This window comes from Platalea leucorodia (assembly GCF_965183815.1).
Source record: "Platalea leucorodia genome assembly, chromosome: 1".
In the NCBI taxonomy this organism is placed as follows: domain Eukaryota; kingdom Metazoa; phylum Chordata; class Aves; order Pelecaniformes; family Threskiornithidae; genus Platalea; species Platalea leucorodia.
In genome coordinates this window covers 38604642-38619690 of record NC_138823.1, presented here as the reverse complement: position 1 = coordinate 38619690, position 15049 = coordinate 38604642, and the positions used below count along the sequence as shown (strand labels likewise).

Sequence of the window (15049 nt, the reverse complement as noted above, 5' to 3'; positions counted from 1 at the left end):
TAAAACTGTTTTCACCACTGGTTCAAGTGTCTGGACCTTTGGATCCCATGGAAGATGGGCAGATCCTATACCAAAATAAGGTAGCTGAGCTGTTATCTTCTGAACTATATTTGGTCTCTTTAAGGTCATTATGTGAGACATTGCGTTAGACATTGCGTTAGACATTAACCACATAATGTTAATTGCAATGTAATGAAAATCTATTGAAGAAAGGCATTTCCTCCCAATGGACTTTTAAAATTCATTACTGACCACTATTAAGAGAGTGTCATATCTAGTACTGTCACTGATGGAGCTTGTCTGTGCATATTATTTTGTCTGCCACCATATGTATTTCCATGGCAGGTAATTGTAGCAATTATTTCAGATAATATTCTGTTGGTTCCCGCTAATAAAAAGAAAAGATCCATACAAAATAAGCAGCCTCTTAGCTTGAAACAATATTGTTGTGGTATATGTGACAGCTGCCAGATGTTATGCTGAAGGAGCTAGACTGCATAAAAATATGAAAACAAAATGCTTGAACTAAAGTTTAAACTATTTAAAAATAACCTGTTGTGCTCCCTTTGTTTCTGCTGCCTGGAAGTGTTGAGTGCCAGAAGTGTAACACTTGACATTTGAGGCAGACAAACACAGCCTACAAATTCTGTGATGGCTTTGCGACCAGCTAGCATTTTTTAATCATGCCTGTTCTTGTCAACACTGAGGGTTGTTTCTAAACAAGCCAGCTAAAATATGGGAATTAACTTTAATTTTTCGCTCACTTTCTGAGGCTACAGAAACTGTAGAAGCAAGAAGCTTCTATTTTCACTGCTTCTCTCTCCAAACCTACGTTTTCTAACAAATTCACACTCTTGCTCTCCTGCTGGATCAAGAGGAGGCAGCAAAGGCATTGGGTAGTTCACATGCCCCTAAGGGTGTAGATCCATTTTTTTCTCTGGCAGCAAAGGTGCTTTAGGAGTTTCTTGCCAAATGGTCCTGCTTCTTCTTCCTACCCAGGTGCCACCAGTCACATGGCATTTGTGCTGAGGCAGCTGTTTGTTGGGCTGTGTTGGAATCAAATCAGTCAAATGGTCCAGGTTTAAAAATATCTTCCTTCACCTCAAAAAAACAACATAAAATTGATGTAATTCCAGTGACATTCCCATTCTTAGCACAGCCCTGCAAACAGCTGCAGCAATGCAAATGGAGAGTGAACCACAGAAGCAAAGTGGGAAGAGGTGGATGGGGAGCCAAAGGGCAGGATCTTCTTTGGTTAGTGTTGTTGGTCCAGAAAACATTCATATAACTGCACAAGAGGGCTATTTATAACCAACCAGTGCATCCATGTGGATAGCTGTAAGAGATAACCCCCTTTCCTAGGCCATACTGCCTTCTAGTAAACGACATGCATTCTTTTCTCACTTATTTCACTGTAAATCTAGACCTTTCTCATTAATTCAGTCAAAACCGAGACCATGATTCCACAAGATGGTAAATACAGTTTTGGAGAATTCAGCACTAGGTCAGAAATAACATACTTAGGTGACACAAAGTGTTCAATTACTACAAATTCACTAGGTAGAACCATATTTGTTCAAAAAATGTGAAGAGGTCATTTTTGCTTTGCCAACAAAGGCATAATCTATTTTCCTGCAGCCAGTATAAAACCAGCAACAATTTTTGTTTTCTGATTAATTACAAAAAATTGTGATCGTTTAGTCATGCTCAATCTGGATAAAATATACTGGTGGGTGATCTACAGCCCTGGAGGAAACAACCATTTCAGCCCTCATTTCTTGTATTTCTCACATCTCCTTGCAAGTTGGTGTGATATAACCTCTGAGAGGGCCATTATAACAATGGTTTCTCCAGATTCTACCTTACCAGAAGTCATCAAAAATAAGCAAAAAATGGCCAAAACAAAAACCAAACTGAAAAAGACTATGAACACCCTTCACCTTTCCTTTCCACTTTTGTGGTGCTTAGGGACATGGTTTAGAGGTGGACCGGGCAGTTAGGTTAACAGGTTGGGCTCGATGATCTCAGAGGTACTTTCCAACCTTAATGATTCTATGATTCTTCTATGATTCTAAATTTAAGAGTTACTGATATTGTAAAAAGTAATAGTGCAGTCAAAGTTCTCAATTCCTATCAAGCAGTTTTCTGATATCCTGAAGTATTTGGCTGGAATCTTTCTTGTGTAATTACTTAAAAGCCAAATTCAGTCTAACCCAGTCACCAAGAGTGTCTCTAGAGTTAGCAGAGAGAAACAGGTACCTCCAGAGGGCAATCCACCCTATAGACACTTCTTTTAGGGTGGGACAAATCACCCTCTGGTGGTGCCTTTCTCTCATCACTCCCATTAGAGGGGATGAATGCAGTTTTCTTGAGTGGGTATCTTATTTCTGGATGACCAAAGTTTGGTAACATGGATCCCAGTCTTTGTACCTGTCGTGCTTTAACCCCAGCCGGCAACTAAGCACCACGCAGCCGCTCGCTCGCTCCCCCCCAGTGGGATGGGGGAGAGAATCAGAAGGGTAAAAGGGAGAAAACTCGTGGGTTGAGATAAGAACAGTTTAATAATTGAAGTAAAATAAATTAGAACAGTTAAATAGGCAAAGCAAAAAACCGTGCACGCAAACAAAACAGAACAAGGAATTCATTCACTACTTCCCATCGGCAGGCAGGTGTTCAGCCATCCCCAGGAAAGCAGGGCTCCATCACGCGTAATGGTTACTTGGGAAGACAAACGCCATCACTCCGAACGTCCCCCCCTTCCTTCTTCTTCCCCCAGCTTATATACTGAGCATGACGTCATATGGTATGGAATAGCCCTTGGGCCAGTCTGGGCCAGCCCTCCCCCTGGCTGTGCCCCCTCCCAGCTTCTTGTGCCCCCGGCAGAGCAGGGGAAGCTGAAAAGTCCTTGACCAGTGTGAGCGCCACTTAGCACCTATTTAGAGACAGCTTAGCCCTACTTAGCAAGAACCAAAGCATCAGTGTATCATCGACATTGTTCTCATCCTAAACCCAAAACACAGCCCCATACCGGCTACCAAGACGAAAATTAACTCTATCCCAGCTGAAACCAGGACAGTACCTAAAGGCTATGGAGATTAGCGGTGGTAAAGCAGAAAACAGCGTGTGGACTTCATTGTGTTTCAAATATCTAGAAGGCCTAGACTGCCTATTTTCCCCAGCATAAATAGGATAATTGCTGGGCCCTAATAAATGAAAACATTATGACAAAGCCATCCCACTCACCCCTTTCCTCCCCTCCACACCCTTTACAAGCACCTTATACAGATTTAAGTAGTGCTCTGTCAAAGGAAGCAAATGCTGAAAGATGCTGAATACCTGCAACTTTGATACGACTCATCAGGTTAAACACTGAGATCCTTATACTGTTTATTCATGCAAATTCTAGTATTTCAGATGTTGAGGAGTGCTGAATAGCTGTTCAGTGGGAGTTGTGGTTGCTCAGCACCTCCAAAGAATTGGCATGTAAACTCCAGCCTGGACTTCACTTATGGGAAAAACAAATCCAACCATCAGTCATGCAGGGTGTGCTTCCCTCCCCGCTTCATGAGCTGGCCTGGTGAAAATTCCTGGTGCTTATTGAAAGCATCATCTGATGTCACTCGACACCACAGGGGAAAATATAAATCAAAGTGTAAGTATTCAGCACTCTCTCAGCATTGGCCTAATGCGATTAATGTAATCTGAGGTAAACACTTTAGTTATTCCTTATTACTGTTAGGGACCCAAATCAAGGGTTGGGACTTGTTATTCTAGGTAATGTGAAAAAACAAGCCCTACCCATGAGATCTCCAAGACTAAGATAAAGCTTGGGTAGAAGCTTAACAACAGTTACCTAATAGCAATGAAGAGACACAATGAAGTGTTGAATCTGAACCGTCTGAAAGGCATGTGGCAAGGGCTGTGCCATGCTCAGCAGAAAGCTTTTCTCTGGCAGTGGAGTAGGGCTGCGGTAACAGGGAGAGCGAGGTAATCCGGGATGAGATTGCAAGCATCTACAGGGGGGTCGGATGCCCAAATGCCATTGACACTGAGGGGACCTACTGCTGCTTTCTACCTTTCAGAATCACCTCCTGGTTCAAAAAAGTTGTTTTCCGTAAATATCTGCAGCTGAAATCTTTGTCTCAGACAATCCCAGCGCACTGTACAACTCTGAGTTGTGTGGGCTGCCGTTGGAAGAGGGGAACAGACTTAATAACGTGGACAGAGTTGCTCCTGGCACCTTTTGATGGTCTCTTGCCTCGCACAAGGATAGCGTACCTCAGTCGCTGTATGACTTAGAGCACAAATACTAAAGTGTCACAAGTGTGAAAACACAAGTTTAAAAGCCAAGGAATGGCCCTATTTTCAGTTTTGTGCTTGCTTCACTCCCGGATGGGTGTGATAGCAAATGATTGCTCTTGGAAAGGCACACGGAGGTGTTGCAGACTGGCAGCCTGCTGAGTCCACCAAGGTGCGTGGACTAAATGCTTCATCCAGCCAAACCCAGTGGGAATACGTTGGAGCTCCAACATTGTTTTGCTGACAGAGGAAGGTGTCATCACAGCAGAATATGAAGGAGTTAACGCATTATGAAACACAGTTTTGGCAGGGATGCAGACAAAGATTGTTTTGTTTGAAATGCAGTACCAGCAGTGTTGGTTAACAAGGTAATGCAGTCACCTGGCCAGTCCCAGTCATTACATTGTGCTTTATGTTTCTAAAGTGTTAGGTCCAAATCCTATGAAACAAGCTACTTAACTTTAAGCCCATAGATAGTTCTTTTCTTCAAATTAAGGTTTAGTTTAATGGATATGCCTGGATAATGGCTGGTTGAAATAGCAAGTGGAAGTGCTAAAGGAAGCCCGTCTTGCACAGGAAGAGAAACGACAAGGTGCTGGTGTGGTTTTAAGTAAAAAAGGATAAAAGTACAGGAAATGATTTTTTTAAACCTCTTGCCAGTCCTATTCCTTTGCAGGGTGAGGAGAAGCGAGGAGAGCTGTCCAATGCCTGCTTACACACACTGCTGAGGGCTCCGTGCACAAAATTGCACAACCAATTTCAAAATGACTTTTAGCTAGTCCAGGCACTCCGGCTGTCCTTCCAAAAATAAAAGGCAAAATTTTCAACATCACAGAGGACTAATAAACCACCTACGCACCTGCATCCACTGAGATCAAGAAAGCGCAGGATCCCTTACGACTCAGAAAGTCTAGCCACGTATTTACTGCTGATACCTGACTTTTGTAATCGGGGTTGGAACATGTCAGCTGAAAGATTTGCTGAAAGAGAGGCAGCTCTTCTATAATCGGGACTCAATTAGCTACGTGCCTTTTCAGCTGAAGATCTGGCCCCGTGGGCCCAATTCTTTACAACACTTTTGCATAAGCCTGGGAAATGACCCTTCTCACCAGCATTGCTGAAAATGGACTTCTGTATTCAAGTAGGCAGCTGTTTCTCCCAAATTTTTCACCAGGCTTGTGCTCTCATTAAAGTACATGACAAAGTTAGCAAGCAAAAGCTATACTCTTCTGCAAGATCCTTGTCCATAAAAATCCTTTCTGAGCCCTCTATTTTGCAGTGAGGAGCAGTGAGGGCCTTGCTTTGAAAATATGAATCTAAGTCAACGATTAGTCCACATTTCAAATATTAAAGCAGATTCTCAGATAGTATGTCATTGGAACAAGTAGGGCTGTTCCAGTCTAGAGCAATTGAGGGTCTGCATCTAAAAAAGGAGCTATGAACTCTAATTAGATATAAAGAAATAGGGAGCTACTTTTTTCATACCTCCATGCTGTCTTGTCTGTTGGTGTCATGACACTCAAATAGGTAGTAACTGGAATGAAGCCCAGTAGCCAATTTATACTTAACATACCATTAGTTCTTACTAATTCCTGTGGTAAACTTTAACTTTAAGCGCTTACAAAAATGCTTAGGAAAATCATCCATCCCGTGCTTCAGTTCCTCACAAGCATCCCTGCTTCCTTGTTTGTTCCTGGATATGTCTTTTAGCATCACTGCTTTGGTAACTTCCCATTTTAGGACAGTATTATAAATGATTGAGATGTGGTAAAGTTCAGAGGACCTTGTCGTTTTCATGCTTTGTCATTTTCCCTCTGTCAAGTATAGCATCTTGACATCAAATAGTTCTCCTGAGATCACGATGAAGTTCCCAAAGTAAGGTGAAACCCTGCACAGAGAAGGCTGGCAGCATTGGCTATTTTCATTTTAAGAATGTACAATACTGTATGTGCATATCTAGGAATATAGAGGGAAAAAAATCCCGTCTATTGCACGTTAAATTGTGATTTTAATGGTGAAGACACAAGGCATCCCTTAGCTACCAAATCACCCGTTTTTGTATATTTTATCTTTAACAGGATTTCTGATACTATCACAAAGCTGTAGTCTTCATTCTTTGCCGAAGGGATCTGAAAACACTGGAACTAGTAAAAATATTTCTGTATATCATACTGCCCTGCTAAATATTCAGCTAATTTAAAAAAATAGTAATAATTCCTGTGATTAGCAGCTGCAGCATATCATGCCCAGATTCCTCTTTTTACTGTAAGCGTAGGATACCTCTGCAAACAAAAGCAAAATTTGGCCTGGGATATAAGCAGAAGCTTATATCTCTGTATTATTTATTTCCTGTTCTTGGGCTGAGTGAAATTGAAGTGAAATAAATATCAAAAGATTTTAAAGGAAAAAAAAAAAACACCACATCCAAGGCAGATTTCCTGACAGCAGAACAAGTATCATTTTGAGTGGCAATGCACTGACAATAACGTTTGGCTTCGGTCCACATCAATCTGGAGGCCCGGCTACACAAGCCAAGCTGGCTCAGGATCGCTTCTAAACAGGCAGTTATCACCTTCGGTGATATTCCAGAGGTCCAAGTCAGGACTAAGCCCTTTGCACAGGTGCGAGACGCTCACCCGGCATAACCCTGCCTCCGCCGTTGTCCATGGCAAAAGTCCCTCCGACTTCTCTGGCGTTAGAAGTCTGGCTGGCCTCCCCAAATGTTCATGCTCCCTGCCTTTCCCCCTCTTTCCCACTTCATTCTGGTTTTCTGCGTGTTGTGAAGTCTTACAGATTTTAATGCAATTCGTCTTTTCCTCTTCCATTTGTCAACCTTTCCTTCCTTTACAGACTGGTTCTGAACCATCCCCTCAAGGACGAGTGGAGGAAACTCCCGTGAGCAACGAGAGGGGTGACGAGCCGGCTCGTCATGTCTTCTCCTTCTCCTGGTTGAACTCACTGAATGAATGATGACTCACTCCGGCTGGCTTCTGGTGTGCTTCTCCTCGGAGGGACCGCGAGCGCAGGCAGCCTAGCTGCAATCAACAAAGAAACTGGCCTGGAAAGGGACATCCGAGCAGGTTTCATTCCCAGGAACTCAGTTGACCTCCACATCGTACCCAGCCCTTGAGATGACAGAGTCCTAAAAGGGATGGGAGCGTGGGGACATATTGCTATACTGTATCGTAGTCAGAGTGTTTTCCAATAATTTCTTGTTTCCAAGGGGAAAATAGCATCACTACAGCTGTAGGCTGAGCACCGCTAATGTTTTGTTATTCACTTTTTGGCGTGTCCCCGTGTAGGTGTAAATGCTTCACCAATGTTGTTAGCTAAAATGCTGGTAAGATATTCACTAGAAGCATCCTCTGCCAAGACAGTGTTTCTCCTCAGTACCCTCCTGCGTCCCAGCTCGTCGGTGCTGGTGACTTCGGTGACACTATCGCGCCCTTGGCAGCCCCAAGTCGGGGTTGTGTCTGAGCACCTCCCTGCAGCCACTCCTGGTCCCCACGGTACCGGTGCCTCCCCGGCTGCAGAGGCTGAACGCGGGAGGGGAGAGGGAAGCTGCCATCCCTTCCTTTGCACTCGCCCTTCCTGCTAAGCCACAACAACAGGTTATTTGTAGGGAAGGTGCCCGGCGGCCGGGAGGAGGAAGATGCACACGCCAAAAGCACTGGCCACCCCCTGCGTGTGGATGTGAGACGCAGCTCTGAGCGTGTGGGGCAGATGCTAGAGCGCTGCCCGCCTCTGTCCAGCCATAATCTGTGTCTACGTCTTCTCAGTCACCAGTGCGTGTAGGAAAAGGGGCATGTTCTTGCATGAAACCAGGATGCAGTGAGGTGGTCACCGATAATAATTCAAGGTTTAATTTGAAGGCCCTGTGGTGCGCTGTAGAAAAGGCAAATGACGAATGTCCTCTTTGTGTGCCCGGCAGATGTGGAGCTGTCTAATGAAATCAAATTTGTGTCTTAAAAGAAGCTCTGCAAGATGTACCGAAGGTGACACTCTGCAAGTTTTGTCACTGGGGACAGGGTGTCAGCACTCAGTAGTGTTTAAGAGAGACTGGTGGGTTGCCGGGAGTGCTCGGTGCCACGGGGGACCAGGTGTCAAGCTCCGTGCTAGGGTTAAGTGTGGATCTCTCCAGGACGCCGGAGCCAGGCCCTAAGCACACCGTTTCGGCAGGGGACCGTGCCAGGCCGTGGGGCTGTGCCGCGCGCCAGCAGGACGGGTGAGCGGGCAGTGCAGACACGGCGCAGCGCCCCGTTAGCAGGCTGTGAGGGGTCAGCCCCGCTCCCGGGCAGCCCTCGCTGCAGGGCTGAGTCACATCAACCCTCATTTGTCTCCGTTTCCCCTGGAAAACGCTCCGGCGGGAGAAGTTTTGGAGGGCTGAGTAGGTGAGGTCTGGACAAAGCTTTGAGACTCAGCCCAGAGCGAGCGCCACTCCACACCAGTACTGCCACCGCATCGCCTCTGGCTGCTGGAGCAGCTTTTCCCTGGGATGTGGTTTGGGGTGAGGGATTTCCTATTTTCTCCCGCTCGCCCTGGAGGATTTCCCCCCAGTTCCTCCCGGGAAGTTTCTCCACAGGCACCACCAGCCACCTCCCCAGCAACCCGGGAGGGACCTGGCTTGGCCACCGCCGCTGGGCCGGGGGCAGCCGAAGCGGGGAGGACCCTGCCCTTTTTGGGGTGCGGGGAGGACGAGCAGAGCCAGAAAGAAAAGACAAAAGAGGTCGGGGCACGGCTCCGGGAGAGCCTGCAGGGACAGGGAGGGGGGTCCCCGGGGCCAGGAGGGGAAAAAGACGGGGCGGGGAGGGGAAAAACATCCCCCGGGGTGATTTAGGGGTCCCGGCGGCTCTGGGTGTCTGCGGCCGGGGGTGCCCCCCCCCCCGCCCCGGTAGCGCTGAGGGAGGGGGAGCAGCCCTCAGGCACCTAGGCAAGAAAGTCTATCCAGCCATGGTTACTTTGCAGCTTTTATTAAAAATATAAATATTAAACATTCTCTTACACAACAAAATCGACCGAGCGCTGAAAAGATGTTTTATTGTGAAAATGTTTACAGGAAAAAAGTGGCTTTAAAGTAGCTTACAGAGATTCCCCCTCCCACCTCCCTGCCCCCAGCAGAAAAGTTACCTGTCTTCTTGGCACCATTGCTTCCAATGCTCACACATCCCTACGTAGCGATGGCACTAGAATAACTGGGAAATGGAGAAATAAATAAAGGTAGGGGAGGTTACGGACGACACTCGTGTTTCTGCACTTGGTACACGGTTGTGCATGCTAGTCAAGGGACAGAGGCTGTTCGGAGTACACCCTTCTAGGTTTAAAGCTATATAAAAATAAAGAGATGACATCAGAGCAGCACTATGGTACATCGGACGGTGTAATTATTCTTGTGCTAACTGCGGAATCTCTTTGGCAAGGCGGGGAGGGGCCGCTTCACTTCCCGATTATCTCCATCAGTTTCCTGTTGCTGTGAGCTTGCTGCGCCAACTGCTCGGCTCGGGCCATCTCCAAGACTTCTCGCAGGAGGTGGAAAGTCAGATCCAGGGAAATAGGGGGCTCCTCGGACCGCTTCTCCCTCTCCACGGCCTCGCCCTCGGCGTCGGCCTCCGCGGGGCTCCCCGGCGAGCGCTCGGGCAGCTGCTCCAGCTGTTGCACCGCCGCCCGGACAAAGTTGCTGGCGGCGGCTGCGGGCTGTAGGTGGCTGGTGCTGCCGGAGGAGGCGGAGAAAGAGCCAGCGGGTCTCTTGTTGAGGTTGCCCAGGCGCAGGAAATACTCTTCTCCCATGCGGAGCAGGACGGGCAGAGTTTGCTGCTGCTGCTGCTGCCGCTGCCGCTGCTGCTGCAAGAAATCTGGCGGGTGCAGAGCCCCGCGGGCGGCTACCGGGCTCTTGCTGAGGGCTCTGCACTCCTGGCAGGGCAGGAGGGCGACCAGCAGGATTCCCGTGGAGACCAGCAGCGGGATCTTCATGGTCGGGGCCCAAACCTGCGGGGGCAGACGGGGGGTGGCGGGGGAGGTGGGGGTTACACAGCCGAGCCGCGGCGGCGGGGAGGGCAGCGCGGGGCCGGGGAGGGGGCGCAGCCCGCCGCCGCGGCCCCGCTGCTGAACCGCGCCGCTCCGCGCCCAGCCCCGGCCCGGCCGCTCCCCGCCGTCGGGGCGGCCGCCCCCCGCCGAACAGCCCGGGGACGGGACCGGCCTGAGCCCCTGCGGAGCCCCACCACCGTGCGCAGCCCCGCGCCTCTTATCCCACCCGGGGGGCGGGAGGGTGCGTGGGGTGCCTGCGGCGGGGCGGCCGTCCCCAGGAGCTGCGGGGTGCGAGCGCCCGGCTCCCCCGCTCCCCGCCCGGCCGGGGGAGCTCCCCGCCTCCCGCCGGACACCGGGCTCAGCCCCCCGCACCGCACCGCACAGCACCGCAGCCCGCTCCGCGCCCGGGCGCGGCCCCGCACCTACCTGGGGCGGCGGCGGCGGCGGCAGGGCAGGCGGCGGGGCTCGGCGGTGCCCGGCGTCCCTTCCTCTCGCTCTCCCTCGGAGCCGGCTCCTGGCGAACTTGGGATCAGATTTGGTCCTAATCAGAGCCGGGGCGCGGGATTTTTATAGCTTAGACCCTCTCCTGGAATCACGCAGAACTTGCCTAATAAGCTGACGCTCTCCTGACAGCCCGATTGCGTGCCCCGATCCACTGCTGAATAAATCATGGGGGCCCGTCGGAGCGGCGATGGGCCGAGTTTCGCTATCGCAACCCCAAATCTCACGTCCAATTATATCAACAGATATTTATCGCCTCTGCGGTGACGTCAGCCGGGCCGGGGGCCGGGGAGCAGGGTGCCCCCCCCACCCCATTGACAAAAATACTTGAATGAGATTTCCTAGCGGGCGCGTACTATGAGAGGTCACTCCGGGGGAAACTTTCCACTCGCGGACCGGCCCGCGGGGAGGGACGCGACCCACCCGGGACCAGGGCTGCCGTCCCGGGCGGCGTCCTTCCCCCACCCCCGGAGCTCCCCGGACCTCGCTCCCCGCCGCGGCCGGCCGGCGCGGGAGGCTCCGCGGGACGCGGGTTTTGCGTGGATCCCGTCTTTGCTCCGCACCCGGGGCCAGCCCGGGGCGGGGCAGCGCTTCCCCCTGCAAAGCGGAGAGGAGCGCGGCCGAGCCCCGCGGGGCAGGGCCGGGGCCGGGGCCGGGGCCGGGGCCGGGGCCGGGAGGGACCGGCGGCACCGCTGACACCGTCAGGTCGCAGGGGCTGCCCGGGGCCCCGCCGCCGGGAAAGGGGGCGGAAAGCCCTCGGTGAGCTTCCCCCGGGGCCGGGGGTGCCGCCGCCGGGGCCGCCCCGGGAGCATCGGCCGGGCGGGGACCGCAGCCCGGCGCGCCGCTCCGCCCGCCCGGGCCGCCCCCCGCTCCCCCCGGCCCTGCCGCCGCGCTGCCGGCTCCCACTCCCGCCTTCTGGCCCTCGCTTCTCTCCATTGTCTTCCCACTTCTTGCGTGGAGGTAGCAACCGGTCTTTTTTCTTTTTTTTTTTCCCCCCTCCTCGACACAACTAGCCGATCTTCCTCACCTCTTCACCCCCATGGCCATGTGTTTCCCTGTTTGCCCACCTCAGCTAAAGCCCTGCCCTCCAGGGCGTCCTAATCCCATGTTGAGCTCCCTCTGAACTGCTCTCCCGCCTCCATTATGCTCGCAGGCTCCAGACCGTGTTCCACCGATGTCTCCAGCTGGGTTGCTTACCCTCAGATCTCCTCTTCCAGGAGGTAGCGCTGCCTATAGAGACAACTTCTGCCCAACACCCATTCCATGTGTAATGTGCGTTGTTCAGGTTTTGCATCCCATCAGCTTTGCCACCGCATCTCAGGCCTGCCTCTCCACTGCCTCGGTTGCAACATGAATCATGTATGTCATGTCCTTCACTTTAAATTGGAAAATTGTACTGAAAACCTACTGGTTTTATCCTGCCTAGACTGTAAATCCTTGGGGTCAGGCACTTGCATGCCTCCCACCACAGTGAGGAGTTTCAGCAGACCACGGGAGGTGGTCATATGCTATCGATGCTAAACCAGTGATGAATCTGAAATCCATTTTCTTAATAAAATAACAAAGTTCAAACAATGTAATATATGAGGTTGGCCACAGCCCAATTCTGAGCATCTCCTTAGGGATGCTATACATTTTAATTTTTGTTATACCTACCTCCAGCCTTGGATGCTGTTGATGAAGTGCCAAAGAATCAGATCTTGTGCATCATAAAGAAACAAATGGAAAAACAAGTAGTAATACCAGAGATTTCTCTCTGCATTACCTCTGTTAGCTCAGGCATTCATGAACTGAAATGCATATTACAACGAAAACAGAACTGAATATATTGTGTAGATAGTCACAGCAGAAGCTATTTGTATGCTTTTAAAGCATGTCAGCACAGCTTGCAGTGAGAAGAACAAGAGGTTCAAAGAAACAGGAGCTAAGTTCAATCAGTTGATGGAAAATGCAAGAGGCACTTATTAAACTCAAACCCTCCAGATGTGCTCCGGGGTGGGTTTTATCACGGTGTCTCCATTTTTAGGTTTCATACACCTTTTAAAGACACGAAACCTCTTAAAATAATGTGATCATAAATGTAAAGAAGGCAGCATTCTGATCCAAATACATTTTTTTAGTGTCGTGGGTGAGATCTGAATAAGACATAGAGCTGCATCTCTCCAAAAGATTGATGCCAGTGAGAATTGGCTCAGATTATTTTGTTTTTCATCATTTACAGTATTATTTAGGTCCCTTTAGGCAGACGGTTTCGTCCCTTGAAGAGTTACAGGGGTAGCAAATAAGAGCATCGGAGTGGGCTAGGAGAGCTCCTGCGATCTTCACAAGAGCTGTACAACCTGCCAGGTTCTTCTCCCCGTTGTCCTGACCCCTGGCTCTGAGCAGCGTCTGCAGCGCCTCACACATGCTTGTTTCTAATCCAGCACGGTCATGTTACCCCACTTTCCCTGTAGATCCTGAGTGATGTGTGAGAGGGCTTGCAACAATTTAAATGCAGGGAAGACTGTGAGACATTTGGAGGTCCTGATAATGAGGAATATAAAATATCACAGATAGATACACAAAACAAAAAGTAGTTCCCTGAGCACTTCAAATGCAGAACTGGCTGCCCAGGAACACAGCAGTCCTTTCTCCAAAGAGTCAGTAGTTTCTGGGCGAAATCTCAGCTGTTACTCCTGAAGGAGATTACAACAGAAGAAACCCTGGATTCTCACCAGAGGGGTGAAAGAGAGAGACAAGGCAGATATCAGGTATATCTGGGTTAGAGTTTTATGTTTAGTGATATAGTTTGAGATTAGCATACCCTTTATAAGAAAAGTCTGTATATTTGACTCATTCTGCAAACACCAGGGACAAGTATAATTTTTGCAGTGAATCACAAAATAACGTTGTCTAGAAATAAAAAGCGTTAGCGAGGCCCATCTCCTCTCTGTTGACTTGGGCTGGGTGCACGTGCCCTTTAGCCTTAGTGATCTCAAACTCAGGCACCTACTGAAAGGCAATTATAGCTACTCTGCTGAAGCTAATGGAAAGTAAGAGCATGCCCAGAGCATGATACATCCCCTCACAAAATAGTACCTTCAGGCTTCTGGAGAAGCTCACCTCGTTCCTTTGTCTATAAAGGGAGTGCAAACAGCTACCTTAGCCTACTCACTGAATTTTTAGCTAGCTAATGTGAGGCGAGAAGAATCCCCTCCTCACTGATTGACCATAGCAGAGAGATCATGCAGTTCTAAAAACAGCAATACAGGAGTGATGACGTTAAACTGAGGGCATGGCTCTTACCGCAGGTATTTTTGAAGATGTCCAACTGCAAACATGGAAGAACACACACTAGATGTAGATCAGCTTTCTACCGTGGTGCAATATTCCATTACCACTCCGGCTTTTGTCAGAAAGCGGTAAGGATTTCTGGTACTGTTGCGTTCAGCAAACACTTCCACGTCATCTCGCATAACCACTTAATGTGATCACCATCGTTACTCGGTCCCTGGGATCAGCTCTCTAACATGCGATCTTACATTCTGTGACTATTTCAGGTGAACTCAGTGCATCTCGCCCACTCTGAGGTGCCAGCGGTCATACACTGGCACATCTATACATTATATTTCCATTTCACCCTTTGGTACTCCTGATACTAAGACATCTAAATCTGATGGTCATAGATGCTATGGATTCTGGAGCAATCCAGAGAAAAAGAAAAAAATTCACAGTATCTTACTGCACCTGAAGGTGATAAGTCATTTTAAGAACAAAATACATTCGCCTATTATGCCTCAGCAGACTGAATTTGCCAGACTAATCATAGAGAAGTTCAATTAAAGTGAGTTATAAAAATCAATAAAAATAAATCAATTAAATACAAAAGAGTACCTTCTAGGTCAGGACAAAGAACAAAACTGACAAGGAGCTCAGCTATCTGCCCTTTCTTCTGACCCCAGAAGTCTTCAAAATTATCCCATTCAGTTCTAATTTCTCTTTCAATTTTTCAATGACCTCACCCCAGGACGGGACTCACATGCTCATGTCACAGGGATTTTCTATGGTACATCTCACCATCGTATCAGATCTCCACCTATAACTTATAACTGGTTTTCCTACGGTCCTGTGAGAGAGAGAGGAAAGCACCTTAACTTCCCAAACTTTCCAGCGGGGAAAAACAACACGAGATGGTGAAGAGGTTTATCCAGTATCCCTCAAGGATTTGTGTACGAGGCAGGACTGAATC

At 49.1% G+C, this 15049-nt stretch overlaps 2 protein-coding genes across 2 annotated transcripts in view; one reads left to right on the top strand and one right to left on the bottom strand.

Annotated features, from left to right (window-relative positions):
- TRIM55 (tripartite motif containing 55) overlaps positions 1-7660 on the top strand; it is a gene marked incomplete at both ends in the record, with an annotated part of 37940 nt that extends 30280 nt beyond the window's left edge. The window contains one exon of the mRNA XM_082328562.1: positions 7150-7660. Within this exon, the coding sequence (XP_082184688.1) occupies positions 7150-7269 (120 nt within the window). The remainder of the gene's footprint in view (positions 1-7149) is intronic.
- Positions 7661-9732: 2072 nt separating this feature from the next.
- Positions 9733-10266, bottom strand: CRH (corticotropin releasing hormone; the record flags this gene model as incomplete). Its single annotated transcript, XM_082311464.1, has 1 exon — positions 9733-10266. One exon carries the CDS (start codon positions 10264-10266, stop codon positions 9733-9735), a length of 534 nt encoding a protein of 177 aa, XP_082167590.1.
- Positions 10267-15049: the final 4783 nt, after the last annotated feature.